The sequence below is a fragment of the Camellia sinensis genome, chromosome 11, assembly GCF_055761805.1.
Source record: "Camellia sinensis isolate YWXY chromosome 11, ASM5576180v1, whole genome shotgun sequence".
Taxonomy (NCBI): Eukaryota; Viridiplantae; Streptophyta; class Magnoliopsida; order Ericales; family Theaceae; genus Camellia; species Camellia sinensis.
This window is the reverse complement of record NC_138971.1, coordinates 47,970,111-47,986,034: the sequence shown is the minus strand read 5'-3', so window position 1 is coordinate 47,986,034 and position 15,924 is coordinate 47,970,111. Positions and strand designations below refer to the sequence as shown.

Genomic DNA, 15,924 nt, shown 5'->3' with positions numbered 1-15,924 from the left:
ATGTATACTTTACTTTCGGAATAATTTTTCAAATAAATATTCCATGTAAATAGCATTTTTCATTTTATTTTTGATCAGCAATAATATTACTGAAGTTATTCAGACAACCATGAGAATTTGAGGGGATCATGGGGCTCACCATGAGTTGCGTTTCGATAATTCAAATCTTTTCTTTTGTAAAGTTCTTGAAAAAAATAGATTGTTCCGATAATCGTAACAATTTTATTTTATTGTGTTTGTCTCCCAAAACATAGATATAATAAAATAAAATTGTTATGATTATCAAATCAATCTATTTTTTTTTGGCACGCATGTAGTCAAATATATATATATATATATATAAAGATAAGGCAACAATAAAAAATTCGGTAGAATTGTTATCGAAGGATTTCAATAATACGACTCTCTCGTCTCAATATATTAGTCTTTTATTTCATTTTTCATTATTCCAAAATATTAGTCTATTTTCAAAATTAAGTACAAAAATAATATAAATTTCCTATTATGCCCTTCTTTTAAATTCATTAACAACATAAAAAGTACAATTATGACATTGATATTCCTCAAAAAAATGTATTATCAAAGGAAAATTTTAAAAAATCAATATTTTTTTTAAAGTGCAATAATTGTACTTCCAAAAAAAAATTGAATTCTCGAAAAAGAACCATTATTTTGAGACAAATGGATTACACAAAACAATACATCTACCAATATGGTGGATTTGACTCACATTATAAAAATTTCGAAACTACACATTTCGTCTCAATTTCGAGCTAAATATTTCAAGTAAATACCATTTTATTTTCTATTTTTTTTATCAATAATATTACTAAGGTTAGTCACGCAAATCCAAGTAGATTACTAGGGAAAGAAAATAAATAAATAAATAGCAAACACTTAGCATTAGAACTGCAAAAGAACCGAGCCGAGCTCGAGCTGAGCTTGGCTCGTTTACTTATTGAGCTCGTTTATTGAGCTTGAGCTCGGCTCGATAATTTTTTTAATATTATTTATATTATTTAATATATAAAAAATGTATTTATATATTATTTAATATATAAATAATATATTTATTAATTTAAATAAAGATAAATGAGTCGAGCTTATGCGAGCTCGAGCTCGGCTCGTTTACTAAACGAGTCGAGCCGAGCCAAGCTTGTTCATGAACAGCTTGGTTCATTTGCGGCCCTACTTAGCATGAAGAGTACTAGAAACCCAAAATATTCAATGGAAGGTTGAGATTTATTTTGAATGTAGGCTCACCATTCAAGAATTGAATCATACATCTACTAAGGTCACACATAACAAGGGGCGTACAATAGTTATAACGGCGGTGATGAGTGATGAGTCAAGAATCAAGCACTCCGACGAGATTTAAGGTCATTGATCAAAGCAATGACATCGGCATGAGATGAGCCACCATAGTCTACAGCTTTCTTGGCCTTCTCTCCAAACTCTTCTGCTCGGATTCTCATCTTCTCCGCTTCATCACCACCACCACCACCCATTAGCCATTTTACCGCCTCCTCCACTTTATCTCTTGTCACTGTCACCTTTGGTTCCCAAAACAACCACATCCACTCCTCGTTCCCCACTCGAATCCCAGTTTTCAACACATCTGTGACAAGGCTTTCAACGAAGAAATGCTCTGCTGTGATTGGCCATGTGATCATTGGAACACCCGCTCCTATCCCCTCGATGGCCGAGTTCCATCCACAATGAGTCAAAAACCCTCCAATGGCTTGATGTTCTAAGATTAGCAATTGTGGAGCCCAACTCCTTACAATCAAACCTTTCCCAGACTTCATCATCCTCTCCTCAAATCCATCCGGAAGCTTCTTACCTCCGCGACCCTCTCTCCCTTCGTTATTTTTTTCATCATCCCCATATTCTAACATATCTCTGGCCACCCAAATGAACGGGCCGCCAGAAATCTCGAGACCGTGAGCAATCTCGAGGAATTGTTCGGGAGCCATACGAACTTGGCTCCCGAAACTAACATAAAGTACTAACTTGGGTTCTTTAGAGTTGAGCCAGTTCAAAACTGTACCTCCATCAATGGAATTCTTTTTGCCCCTCTCGGTCTTTTGTTCATTTCCTTTGTTAAAGAGACACACAGGTCCTGCGAGCCATAACTTTTTGCCCACTTCATTCTTGAAATACTTGGCATAAGCTGGCTCCAAGTCGTAAAAGCTGTTGACTATAACCCCATAGGTCTTTGACTCGACCTCTTGCATGTTGTCCTGAAGATGTTCCAAATCAGCTTTGGCTGTATACCAGAATGGGAGCTGACGCTTCGAAAATTTGATGTTGTCGTCGGGGAGACCTGGCAAAACAAAGGTCTCTGTATCAGAATTTACCTTCTCATGCGGTGCATGGCGTTTAAGGCTATCGTCACAACAAAGTGGAAACAAACCTGTAACATGGAACCATGGTTTGAAAAAAAAACCTGCATCAGACTTTACTCTTGTTTGATTTGTTTTTTTAATTGTTAAGTATTCGAAAAATTATAGACTATTTTTGCAACTTTTAATCTATAGTAAACTCTTCTCATTTTCCTTTGTCTTTGTTAAAAAAATAATGAAAAAAAAAATCACTTAATAATAATAATAATAATAATAATAATAATAATAAAGAAATAAAAAGGTCAGTAGCAACGAAATGATCAACTTGGTGTCTTCCGCTCATAAATAGTAACAGAAAATTTGGGCACATCAATACATTCACAAAATTCATTGTGGGGTTGAGGTGGTGTGAGAGTTGACTATTCTAATCATTTTTTTTAAAATATTTTTTTTATAGAGGAATATGTTAAAAAATAGAGAAAATAATATGATTAGGTATTTTAATTAATTAATTAATTTATTTATTTTTTATCCAAAAAAAACTTCAACCCAAACGGTAAATGTGAGCCACACAAAATTTGAACCATACACTATTTTTTCTAGTATTTTTCTGTACATGAGTTTTGTACAAACACGTATAGAGAGATTTTATCAAAACTCTCTCATAATAAAATTTGGGTAAATTACACTTACTTCCCTTGATATTTTTGACAAATACATGAACCTCCCTTGTGATTTAAATAATTACAGTAACTCCTCCTATTTTACCTGACATTCTCCAGATTCTTTTATTTTTTGACTTCCATTTACTTGCTTCACAAAACCTGTTGATGTCATCAAAGCCATGAACTAAAATACTCATAATGTCCTCAAGTGCTCTCAACCCATCTATATATACCAATATCAAATGTTGGTCGGTCATCTACCCAGATGCTCAACCGAACGTCTGGAACAGTGCTATTTTTTTTTTCCTTTCACAATTGTAACCTTTTATTTGAAAACATAACAACATGTAGGTTATCCACACCTATTAAAATTTATTCTTATTTACTTATTTTATAGTATTACTTCAATCAAAATTTCAATTTACAGTAAGATGGTATAAACAATTAATTAGCCAAACAATAACAAAATGAAGGGTAATAAGGTTATTTATTATATGCAAGTAACATCGTTTATTCTAATTTGACAGAATGGGAAAATTTGGAGAATGTCAGGTAAAGTATGGGAGGTAACTGTAATTATTGAAATCACATGAGAGGTCTCTGTATTTGTCAGAAACCTTAGGGGGGTGAGTGTAATTTACCCATAAAATTTTAATGCATTAGGACAAGCACAGAAAAAAAAATTTCTTGAAAAGTCAAACACATATCACTATTTTAAAATTATTAAACTTTAAAATTATATAACTTTGATGTAGATGTCGGTTTTTAATAAAATTAATATTTTTAGAATTTTCTCATGAAGATCTATCAAATAAAATCCATATTGACTATGAAATTCTTAATAAAAAAAATTATTATTACTGCCGAAATTGATGTAAACAGTAATAATAGCATGTTATTCTGTGTGACAGTAACATATTACTCTGTCTTACAGTAATATGTTACTCTGGTTTACAATAACATGTTACTTTGACAATACTTTCAAAAAAAAAAAAAAAAAAATTATTTTGTCTTCATTCAATTATGTAATTTATCTTTAAAAAACTTATGAAATAAAATAAATTAAATTGTCATTATTACAAATAAAGGTCTAAGAAAAAGATTTTGACTTCTCACACATACAAACAACCATACGAAATGCGCATAAATGAAACACAAAACAAATCAATTAATGACATTTTTTAGTAATGAAAATTTTAAACTGTCACTGAAAATTAAAAATTAGTGACTTTTTGTGACGATTTTTTTAAATTATCACTAAAATTTATAATTAGTGATATTTTTTGTAATAATTTTTAAATTATTGTTGAAAATTAATAATTAATGATAGTTTTAATAATATTTGATGAAAATATTATTAATTATTATAAGACTTATTTGATAATAGATTTACCTAATAAGACCAACAGTAAGTGTTGTATTTTTATGTCTTATTTGACATTTCAACTTGGGGAAAAAATAAAAAATAAAAACCTGTGACATGGAACAGGAGCCTGGGAATGCCGAGTCGAGCGGCGGAGATGGCAGTCCAGGGGAAGAACATGTCGCTGACGATGCAATCGGCGCAGCGTTCTCGAAGGAGTTGCTCGATAGGTTCTTGGAGCTTCTCGATAGCCTTGAAAAGCTTTAGGCTCATTTCGAAGGAGATGGAGAGTTGATTCTCACATCCCTCCGGCAAGCCGAACTCGGATGTGGGTAATTCGAAGGTATGGAAGTCGATTTCATGGCCTAATGATTGGTCTTGCTCGATGCTTTTCTGGTAGAGTTTTGCGTAATATGGTGTTATTATTATGGTGACTTTAGCTCCGTGAGCTGCAAACACTCTCGCTGCGTCCATCATTGGAATTAGGTGCCCTCTGGCTGTTATACATGGCAAGAAGAACATTTCTACTTTACCATCTTTAGAATCCATCGAGAGAGAGAGAGAGAGAGAGAGAGAGAAGCAGCAATGACACTTGATCGATCCCAAATTCTCAATAGCAAAGCACTCATGGTGTGTTTGGTTGAGGATTTGGGGAGGGATTTGGAAAGGGAAAGGGAAAAGGTGTGTGAAACTATGTGAAATTTAGGCGTTTTTTCATTTCCCTTTCCAAATTCCTCAACCAAACACAACATCAAGCTATAAAATATAGGGTAAATTACATTGACACGCCTGTGGTTTATATTTACTATAATTTTCTCACTCATTTTTTAAAAATTATATATTTTTTTTGAAGTTTAAAGTTTCATTACAAATTATTTCATGAGATTTAAAGTTTCATAACAGTTTTTCTTCACCGTAATGATCATTATACATAAAATTAAATTAACAAAAGAATCAATATAACTTTTTAAATATAAAAAAAAAATTATAATAAATATAAATTTCAGGAAGTGTCAGTATAATTTATTCTAAAATATAACCAGCGGTCTGGTCAACAAGTGTTGCTCGCATATAAATAAAAGATAAAATATTTATAAAATATGAAACCCATATTGTCGACTAGCACCAGGCTCACGCGGCCACCCCAACATCAATTCATGATTTTAATTTTGACATCCAGCATGAGGCTCACGCGGCCACCCCGAAATAAATTCATGACTTCAACTTTGATAACGACATTTCAACAGCTCTTCAAAGAAACATTTTTGGTCCATACAATTGTATTTACTAACCCAAGCTGATCAGCAGCAGCGGGTTTAACAGCTTCTCCCTAAATTTTTAGGATAAATTGTTAAGTTTTCAACATCTAGAATGGTCTCGTTTTAATTCTTCTTTTTTACTGCTGTGGACGTTTTTTTGTTTTTAACTCCAATTTCCAGCGCTAATCGATGTATCAGAAGGCAATGAAGGCAGGGACGATGGCGATGACTGTTAGACAATCTTCACTGTATTTAAAAAGATTAAATTCTGTTATGTACAAAACAACAACAAGAATATAAAGAAATAAAGAAAAGAAGAGAATTTGTTTGATTACAAAAATCAAACTCGAAATAAAAATAAATAAATAAAACCACAGATTTTATTTTGTTACAAAAATAAAAATAAAATCTGATTAAGTAAACAAATAAAAAACAGAATAAAATTAAACAATTTACTTGGTTAATTTATTTGAATAACTTTTCTGATCAAGTCCAGTGTTTAACACTGTGTCCTTAAGACAGATTCGTCCTCTCCACGGTGCTTTCAGAATTTGGACGTCTATCTCCCAGGATGAAATGATCTTACCATAAACAATAGCAGCACTACAAATTGTTTGCCTTACGAACACACTAAGTGTTTACACTCTTTCTCTTAGAAATAAAATGCAGCAAAATGCAGAGATTTAAAGCAGAGGATGGAGTACGAAAATTGGAGTGAAATCCAAATGGGAGTCTAGTCTATTTATAGATGTAAAGGTGGCTCTTGGTTTTGAATTGAACAGGTATGAAACCTGTTAGTTTCAAATTTAAACAGATTTGAATCTGTTGGGTTAATTATTCAAACAGATAAAAAGGGGAAGGGCTCTGTTTAGATGAGCTATAAATCCAAACCAGTTTAATTCTGTTTGAAAACGGGAAGGGCCCTGTTTGGATGAACAATAAATCCAAACCAGTTTAATTTGAATTCTGAATTTTATTTTAATAAAAAATAAAATTAAATTCAAATGTTTTTGGCCCAAAAAGATTAGAAGCCCAACCCAACCACACACCCGCGCCCAAGCCAAGCCCAGCCCAGCCCGCCCGACCGGATGGACGGACGGCGGCGGCGGCGCGCGCGTGTGTGGTGATTTTTGGGTCCAATGGGTCTAGCCCATTTTGCCCATAACCTCTCCCTTTAAAACACTTGGGTACCCCTTGGGGCACACCCCAAGTATCTAACCCAAGCCTTATAAACCCTTTCAAAACTTCCTACCAAATCAATGTGGGACAAGCCAAATTACAACCTTAAGGAATTTCCACCAAAACTCCATTTCCATGGAGCACACTTTGGCTTCAATTTCCCATTCACTCGGTAATGATTTTGAGCAACCAAATATACCACGTGAATCACAACGCGGCATAGAACGCGTTACCACTTTGACCCAAGTAAATTGACGCTCGGGGCCCACCTAAAAAATAGACCAAACTTGAGAAAAAATTCTGGTTTTACCCAGAATTTTTCTACCATTTCCAACAATCCCCCACATGAATGGAATTTGATGACAACGGAAATGCAACAATATGCAGACTTTAACGAAAGAGTATAAGTCAAAAATATCTTGCATCAGGATAGGTAGTTTTCGGCCTTGAACCTTCCATAGTGATAATCTATTGGACTTACTGGCTAACCAATGGACGCGATACCTTGAATTGTTCAGCCGTTTGTGTAAGCCAAGACAATAGATTTCACACAAAATATCTTCTGACACATCGTGGTTCTCACTGTTGTGTTCATTTTGGCCTTGAACGCGCCTGGTTTTCATAAGTGTTTCTAGAGAATTTAGCCTTTTCATTCTCATAGAACCGGCCCCAGTTCAACACTCATATAGGTGATTCTTATTGTGAGTATCTCCTTATACTCGTCTTGATTTTGTACCTTAATCAAGATATAAGTAATCATTAAAAGCAAAGCTTATCCTTATACCCCTGCATACAACATATGTTGCAGATATCACTCTCACCATAGGAATGGGTAGGGAATTTTTAATCCCTTGGTGATTTCTGGTGAGCCATACATAACTTAGTTGTCCCTTTGAACTTAGTTCTTGGGATCTCCAGTCATATAAGTAGGGTTACCATTATGACGACTCTTATGTAATAGGCTTTAATCCCATCCCCTTCGATGAACTATACACTAGCTCTTTTGTCAAACCTTTTGTTAACGGATTTGCAATATTCTCTTTAGATTTTATATAATCTATTGAGATTATTCCGTTTGACAACAATTGCCTTACGGTATTATGTCGACGACGAATGTGTCATGACTTACCGTTATACATGTGATTTTGTGCCCTGCCTATTGCAGATTGACTATCACAATGAATGCATATAGCTGGCACAGGTTTTGGCCACATTGGAATGCCTTCTAAGAAGTGACGAAGCCATTTTGCTTCTTCTCCTGCTTTGTCCAAAGCAATGAACTCGGATTCCATTGTGGATCGTGCGATGCATGTTTGTTTGGTGGATTTCCAAGAAACAGCAGCGCCTCCTAAAGTAAAGACATATCCACTTGTGGATTTTGAATCTTTAGTATCCGATATCCAATTTGCATCACAATAACCTTCAAGTACTGCTGGATATCGAGTAAAGTTCAAACCATAATCACGGGTGAATCTTAGATATCTAAGAACCCGAATGATCTCTTTCCAATGGTCTTCTCCAGGGTTACTAGTGTACCTACTCAATTTACTGATAGCATAAGCTATATCAGGACGAGTACAATTCATTAGGTACATTAGGCTTCCAATGATTTGGGAGTATTTTAACTGAGACACTGCATCACCTTTATTTTTTGATAAATAAAGACTGATGTCTACAGGTGTTCTAGCTAAATTCAAATCATCCTTGATAAATTTATCAAGAATTTTCTCAATATAGTGAGATTGAGATAATACATATCCGTCAGATGTTTTAGTAATTTTCATTCCTAATATAACATCTGCGACCCCCATATCTTTCATATCAAATCTTTTGTTAAGCATCTGCTTAGTTGATTTGATCATGTTTTGACTGCTTCCAATGATAAGCATGTCATCCACATAAAGACAAACTATGACATATCCTTGGTCAGTGTTTTTAACATAGACGCATTTGTCACATTCGTTTATCTTAAACCCATTAGTAAGCATTGCGTGATCAAATTTTTCATGCCATTGCTTAGGTGCTTGTTTTAATCCATAAAGAGATTTTACAAGTCGACAAACTTTTTTTTCTTGCCCTAATACTACAAACCCTTCGGGTTGTTCTATATAGATCTCTTCATTTAGATCACCGTTTAAGAAAGCTGTCTTAACATCCATTTGATGTATTTCTAAATTAAACAACGCTGCTATAGAAATAAGCATGCGAATGGATGTTATTCTTGTCACAGGGGAATATGTGTCAAAATAGTCCAGACTTTCCTTTTGTCTGTAACCTTTAACAACAAGTCTTGCTTTATACTTGCCAATTGAACCATCTGCTTTCATTTTTCTCTTAAATATCCATTTATATCCAAGAGGTTTAGAACCTGGTGGAAGATCCATCAATTCCCAAGTATGATTTTGCATAATGGATTCAATTTCATTATTAACAGCCTCTTTCCACAAAGGTGCTTCAGGACCTGTCATTGCTGCCTTAAAGCTTTGAGGTTCATTTTCTAACAAGTATGTCAGAAAATCTGGACCAAAGGATTTTGATGTTCTCGCTCTTTTACTTCGTCTTGGTTCATCATTAGGTAAATCCTGTTGGTCGAGACTGTTACTAGTCTCTTGTGTTTGATTGTCATTAGTCTCTTGACTTTGTGTACAATCATAAGTTCTTTTCTGTGAACTTAATTCCTGTCCTTTCTTGTAAGGAAAGACATGTTCAAAAAACACAGCATTCCTTGACTCTATAATAGTGTTCACATTTATATCAGGCATTTCTGATTTATAAGTCAGAAACCGATATGCACTACTATTCTGAGCATAACCAATAAACACACAGTCTACTGTTTTTGGTCCAATCTTAGTCTTTTTAGGAACAGGAACTTCAACTTTTGCCAAACACCCCCACACTTTTAAGTATTTGTAGGAAGGCGATCGACCTTTCCACAATTCATAAGGAGTGCTGTTGGTTTTCTTGTGAGGTATTCTATTAAGAACATAATTAGCAGACAATATTGCTTCCCCCCACAAGTTCTATGGTAAGCCTGAACTTAGTAACATGGCATTCATCATTTCTTTTAGGGTTCTATTCTTCCTTTCAGCAATTCCATTTTGCTGTGGAGAATAAGGGGCTGTAGTTTAATGAATAATGCCATGTTGTGCACAAAATTCATTTAATGGTGCATCATATTCACCACCCCTATCACTTCTAACCATTTTAATGGTTTTACCAAGTTGATTTTCAACTTCTGTTTTGTAGAGTTTAAACATTTCTAAGGCTTCATCTTTACTTCTAAGTAAATAAACATAACAATATCTTGTGCAATCATTGATAAATGTTATGAAATACTTTTTGCCTCCTCTAGTTTGAATAAATTTTAAATCACATACATCAGTATGAATTAATTCTAGAGGTTCGATTTTTCTTTCAACCGATTTAAATGGAGCCTTAGTTAGTTTCGCTTCTACACAAATTTCACATTTATGATTAGGATTAATTTCAAACTTTGGTATATAATCTAAACCAATTAATCTACGCAAAGCATCAAAATTCACATGTCCTAATCTACCATGCCATAAATTTGACTCAAGAATATAAACAAAAGATGTGTTATTCTTATTCATAGCAACTTTCGGTACAACTGTCATTACATTCAACTTAAAGAGACCATCACTCATGTATCCCTTACCAACATACATACCACTCTTTGTTAATACAAATTTATCAGACTCAAAAACAAGCCTAAAACCATTTTTACTTAACAAAGACCCAGAAACTAAATTCTTCCGGATGTCAGGTACATGCAGTACGTTGTTGAGGGTCAGTTCTTTCCCTAATGTCATCTTCAAGATCACTTTCCCTTGTCCAGCCACAGTAGAAGTAGAAGAATTTCTCATGAAAAGTTGTTCACCATTTGCAGCCTCATTGTAGGTAGTGAACATCTTCTTGTCCGCACAAATGTGACGAGTTGCTCCAGTGTCAACCCACTACTCTTTGGGATTTCCAACCAAGTTAGCCTCAAACACCACAGCAGAGAGGTTGATGTCATTCACTCCGTCAGAGATGTAATCCAATTCTGTTACGTTGGCCTGATTGGTGGTCTTCTTACTTGTACTTCCATGATCCTTCTTAGGGCGGCGGCAGTCTGAAGCTCGATGTCCAGTTTTGCCACAGTTATAGCATTTTCCTTTAAACTTCTTGCTACTATCGCCTTGTTTATGACCATCTCCAGTAAACTTTCTCTTTTTGTTATGTGGTTTATGAACTTGTTCTATCACATTAGCCTTGGACTCAATGAGATTTTTCCCATTCCTCTTTTCAGCCTTTCGGTTATCTTCCTCAATTCTTAATCTTACAATCAATTCATCCATAGTCATCTCTTTGCGTTTGTGTTTTAAATAATTTTTGAAATCTTTCCAAGCCGGTGGTAACTTTTCCACTAAAGCAGCGACTTGGAATGACTCGCTAAGAGACATACCTTCTGAATAAATATCATGCAAAATTATTTGAAAACTTTGAACTTGAGATATTACCGTTTGGGAGTCTACCATAACAAAGTCCAGAAATTTACCGACGACAAATTTCTTCGTGCTGGCATCTTCTGTCTTGTATTTCTTCTCCAAAGAATCCCACAATTCTTTTGCTGTTTTCAGAGGACTGTATACATTATACAGCATATTGTCAAGGCCATTTAGGATGTAGTTTCTGCACAGGAAATCTGAATGTTTCCAAGCATCTACAGCGGCAACAACTTGCCGATCACTTTCACCCTCTTTAAGTGCTGGAGCCTCTTCATGGAGAAACCGGGCCAAATTAAGAGTTGTAAGATAGAACAACATCTTCTGCTGCCATCTGTTAAACTCGGTACCATTAAATTTTTCCGGTTTTTCTCCATGATTGATTGGTACATGAACATGGTTCTGGATAGGGACCGATGTAGGTGTAACAATAGGAGTACCACTGCCAGATGCAGTTTCAGTTGTAGTAGCCATAATCTCTGATTACAAAAATCAGAAAAAAATAAAACACAAATTAATTTTCTAGTTACTAAAACCAGAAAATAAATTATAACAACAAAATAATTTTATTTTCCTTATTACTAAAACTAGAAAAATAAAATATCACAAGAATTTTCTGTAATACCAAATAATATTCTGAATTGTTAATGACACCAGTATCGTACTACTAGTTGTTGTCAAAGAAAAGAGACAGTATATTACTACTATCTGTCAAATAGCATAAATCACTGTTTGTTTTTCCAACCAGAATATTAATTTGAAAACACAGAAAATTAAATACAATGAAGATACCCAAAAAGGATTCTGTCTTAAGATTGTTGGACAATCTTCACTGTATTTAAAAAGATTAAATTCTGTTGTGTACAAAACAACAACAAGAATATAAAGAAATGAAGAAAAAGAGAGAATTTGTTTGATTACAAAAATCAAACTCGAAATAAAAATAAATAAATAAAACCACAGATTTTATTTTGTTACAAAAAAAAAAAAAAATCTGATTAAATAAACAAATAAAAAACAGAATAAAATTAAACAACTTACTTGGTTAATTTATTTGAATAACTTTTCTGATCAAGTCCAGTGTTTAACACTGTGTCCTTAAGACAGATTCGTCCTCTCCACGGTGCTTTCAGAATTTGGACGTCTATCTCCCAGGATGAAATGATCTTACCACAAACAATAGCAGCACTACAAATTGTTTGCCTTATGAACACACTAAGTGTTTACACTCTTTCTTTCAGAAATAAAATGCAACAAAATGCAGAGATTTAAAGCAGAGGATGGAGTACGAAAATTGGAGTGAAATCCAAATAGGAGGCTAGTCTATTTATAGATGTAAAGGTGGCTCTTGGTTTTGAATTGAACAGGTATGAAACCTGTTAGTTTCAAATTTAAACAGATTTGAATCTGTTGGGTTAATTATTCAAACAGATAAAAAGGGGAAGGGCTCTGTTTGGATGAGCAATAAATCCAAACCAGTTTAATTCTGTTTGAAAACGGCAAGGGCCCTGTTTGGATGAACAATAAATCCAAACCAGTTTAATTTGAATTCTGGATTTTATTTTAATAAAAAATAAAATTAAATTCTAATGTTTTTGGCCCAAAAAGATTAGAAGCCCAACCCCACACCACGCACCTGCGCCCAAGCCCAGCCCGACCGGACGGACGGCGGCGCGCGCACGCGCGCGTGTGGTGATTTTTCGGTCCAATGGGTCTAGCCCATTTTGCCCATAACCTCTCCCTCTAAAACACTTGGGTACCCCTTGGGGCACACCCCAAATATCTAACCCAAGCCTTATAAACCCTTTCAAAACATCCCACCAAATCAATGTGGGACAAGCCAATTTACAACCTTAAGGAATTTCCACCAAAACTCCATTTCCATGGAGCACACTTTGGCTTCAATTTCCCATTCACTCGGTATTGGTTTTGGGCAACCAAATATACCATGTGAATCACAACGCGGCATAGAACGCGTTACCACTTTGCCCCGAGTAAATCGACGCTCGGGGCCCACCTAAAAAATAAACCAAACTTGAGAAAAAATTCTGGTTTTACCCAGAATTTTTCTACCATTTCCAACAATGACGACGACAACGGCGGAGTTGGATTTTATTTTTGTGTAGTTTCTTTTTTTTTTTAATGAGAAATTTGAAGTTTTTCTAGATTGGAATTGATTTTTTAACAAATTTTATAGATTGTTGTTTCTAGTTTGAGTAGGGGTTTTTGTTTGGCCCGTTGGGAATTTGTTATTATTTTTCTTTTTAGTAGTTTGTATGATGTTAATTTTTATTTTAATATAATTACTTTATAATTTTTCTAAAAAAATTATATTTTTTTCTGAAAAAATTACTCTTACTAACCAAATCAAAGAAGTTATAAATAATTAATATCAAATTTAATAGGATTTTTATATATTACTTAAATATTTTATCAAAACTTTTCACTTTTCATGTAACTTCTTATGTGGCATGATGAGTTCTATCATTTTTTTTTAATATGATAGGTCTCATATATACACGTGACATTTGTGAGGACGTATTTTTTTAGGGACAATACATGGCCAAGGTGACGCCGGAGTGTCAGCTGAGATACCACGTGGTCTAGTTCTGACGTTGAGGTGATCTCAGTTAGGCCGAGGTTATCTGTGGATATATCGGAATCTGGGATGAACGGATAAAAGACAAGAGTCTTAGATGACATCAAGCTACCTATTTGGATAGAGATGAGACTCTTGAGGAATTTTATCTTAATCTGAATAATGTGAGTTGTGATAGATGTTATCCTTATAAAGGATAGAGTCCCATGAAGTAAAACTTTTAGGGGAAGCTGGACACTGATCATTATAAAAGTGAGACTCTCGTGGCTCTAAGGTATGGTTTTATGGGTGATATATTGGAAGCTATAAGTTCTTTCTTGTGAGTTAAGCACAATTGGCTATCTTTGAGAGACAATTACTAACTTGGTTGTCGGGGTTCCCCTGGGTGGACGAACCACCACCGGATTCTTATTTTTCTGTGACAGATTGTTCGGACTTAATCTATTATGTCGGTGCTCTCCTACTGAGTTTTCCTATTGGGCTGTGTGGTCAAAAATCAACACACACAATTTGGCGCCGTCCGTGGGAACGTAAGGAGAATAAATAGCCAGCAATGGACAGAAAGAAAATGTCGAGGATGACATCCCTAGTGGAAGTAGTAAGCATGTTGATGCTAATGTAGAGGAGGAAAACTGTAATGAAGAACCTCGGGATCAGAATCCAAGGGAGAAGGACGTCGGACAAGAGGGAGACCCACTGAAGAAAGCAGACCGAGATGAGTATTACAACGAAAACGACTTCCAGGTATGGAAAGACAGATGCTGGAGAAGTGACGGCGAGATGAAGGGAATGACAAACAAGTTGGCAGACCTACAATCGATTCTCAACTTCATGATGTAGAATAACGTCATGCAGCCACCGTTTCTATTGAAGGACATGCTGATTCCAGCGACCAAGAACGATGCCCAGAAAATAGAGCAGAAAGCCATCCCAGCAGTCCCTCAGCATGACAAGGTAAAGGAACGCTCACATCGGCCTTCACGGGATGCCAAGCGAGCAGAGTCAATGAGGGGAGAGTCTCAGAGGACGCTTCATACCAAAGGAACGTATGTCAAGGAACATTGGCATGTTCAAGGGAATGAACTTTGTTTTGATATGGTGAATGAAGAGAAGTCCAAAAGGACTCATAACGACACTGGGAGCAACGCACCAAAAAGGCTGAAATCCATTGACAGTCGAGCTCCTGGTCGGACTAAGAAGGATTTGAGGGACTACCTCCAGAGGAAGCGGCAGAATGCCGAGGTCACATCCCCAGTCAAGCCGGGAACACTATTCTCGGTAGAGTTGGATAAGTTTGAGGCCCCAAAAAGGTTTCATATGCCAAGGTTCCAAATATATGACGGTAAGTCTGATTCAAACTTTCATGTCGGCTTATATTTGAATTCAATGGCACTGTATACCGAGAACGAACTGCTGCTCTGCAAGGTGTTCCTCCCATCATTTGGGGAAATCTTATCAGATTGGTTTCACAAGTTGCCGAAAGGAACTGTGAAAAGTTGGGAAGGCTTGGCCGAGATGTTTGTGGCCAGGTTATTATAAACAAATTGAAGCCGTTGAGGGTAGACTCCTTGATGGCTTTGAAAATTGGCGAGGGTAAAAGCCTTAGGGCTTATGCCAAAAGGTATTATGAGGTGTTCAACTGAATACCAGGATGAAACCAGGAGTTGGCGGTCATATCTTTTTAAGAACGGCCTAGAAGATGATTGTATGCTTCGAAAGTTGCTGGCAAAGACTCTGCCAAAAAGCATGGAGAAGCTCATGGTAAGGATCGAGAAATATGCCAGAGCAGAAGAGGATACACCAGGAACAAACAAAGGAGGAGAAGAGAAACGGTTCGCCGAAGTGAGGCCGAGGTAATACAAGATATAACAGGCAAGAAATAGGACTGAGGGCTGCACAGGCAGTCACCGCTGTGTTCCGGATCCCGGTTTATAAAGTTTTAGAAAGGATCAGGAACTAGTCGTATTACAGAGCGCCAGAGAGGATCCCTGGCGAATTTATGGGGAGAA

General features: G+C 35.7%; 1 protein-coding gene across 1 annotated transcript; it reads right to left on the bottom strand.

Annotated features, from left to right (window-relative positions):
- Nucleotides 1-1,228: 1,228 nt before the first annotated feature.
- Nucleotides 1,229-5,090, bottom strand: LOC145801932 (abscisate beta-glucosyltransferase-like). The gene is made up of 2 exons (XM_082893852.1): nucleotides 4,484-5,090; nucleotides 1,229-2,416 (listed from the first exon to the last, which is right to left on the bottom strand). The coding sequence occupies exons 1-2, from the start codon at nucleotides 4,920-4,922 to the stop codon at nucleotides 1,356-1,358; spliced, it is 1,500 nt and encodes a 499-aa protein (XP_082749978.1). The 5' UTR covers nucleotides 4,923-5,090; the 3' UTR covers nucleotides 1,229-1,355.
- Nucleotides 5,091-15,924: the final 10,834 nt, after the last annotated feature.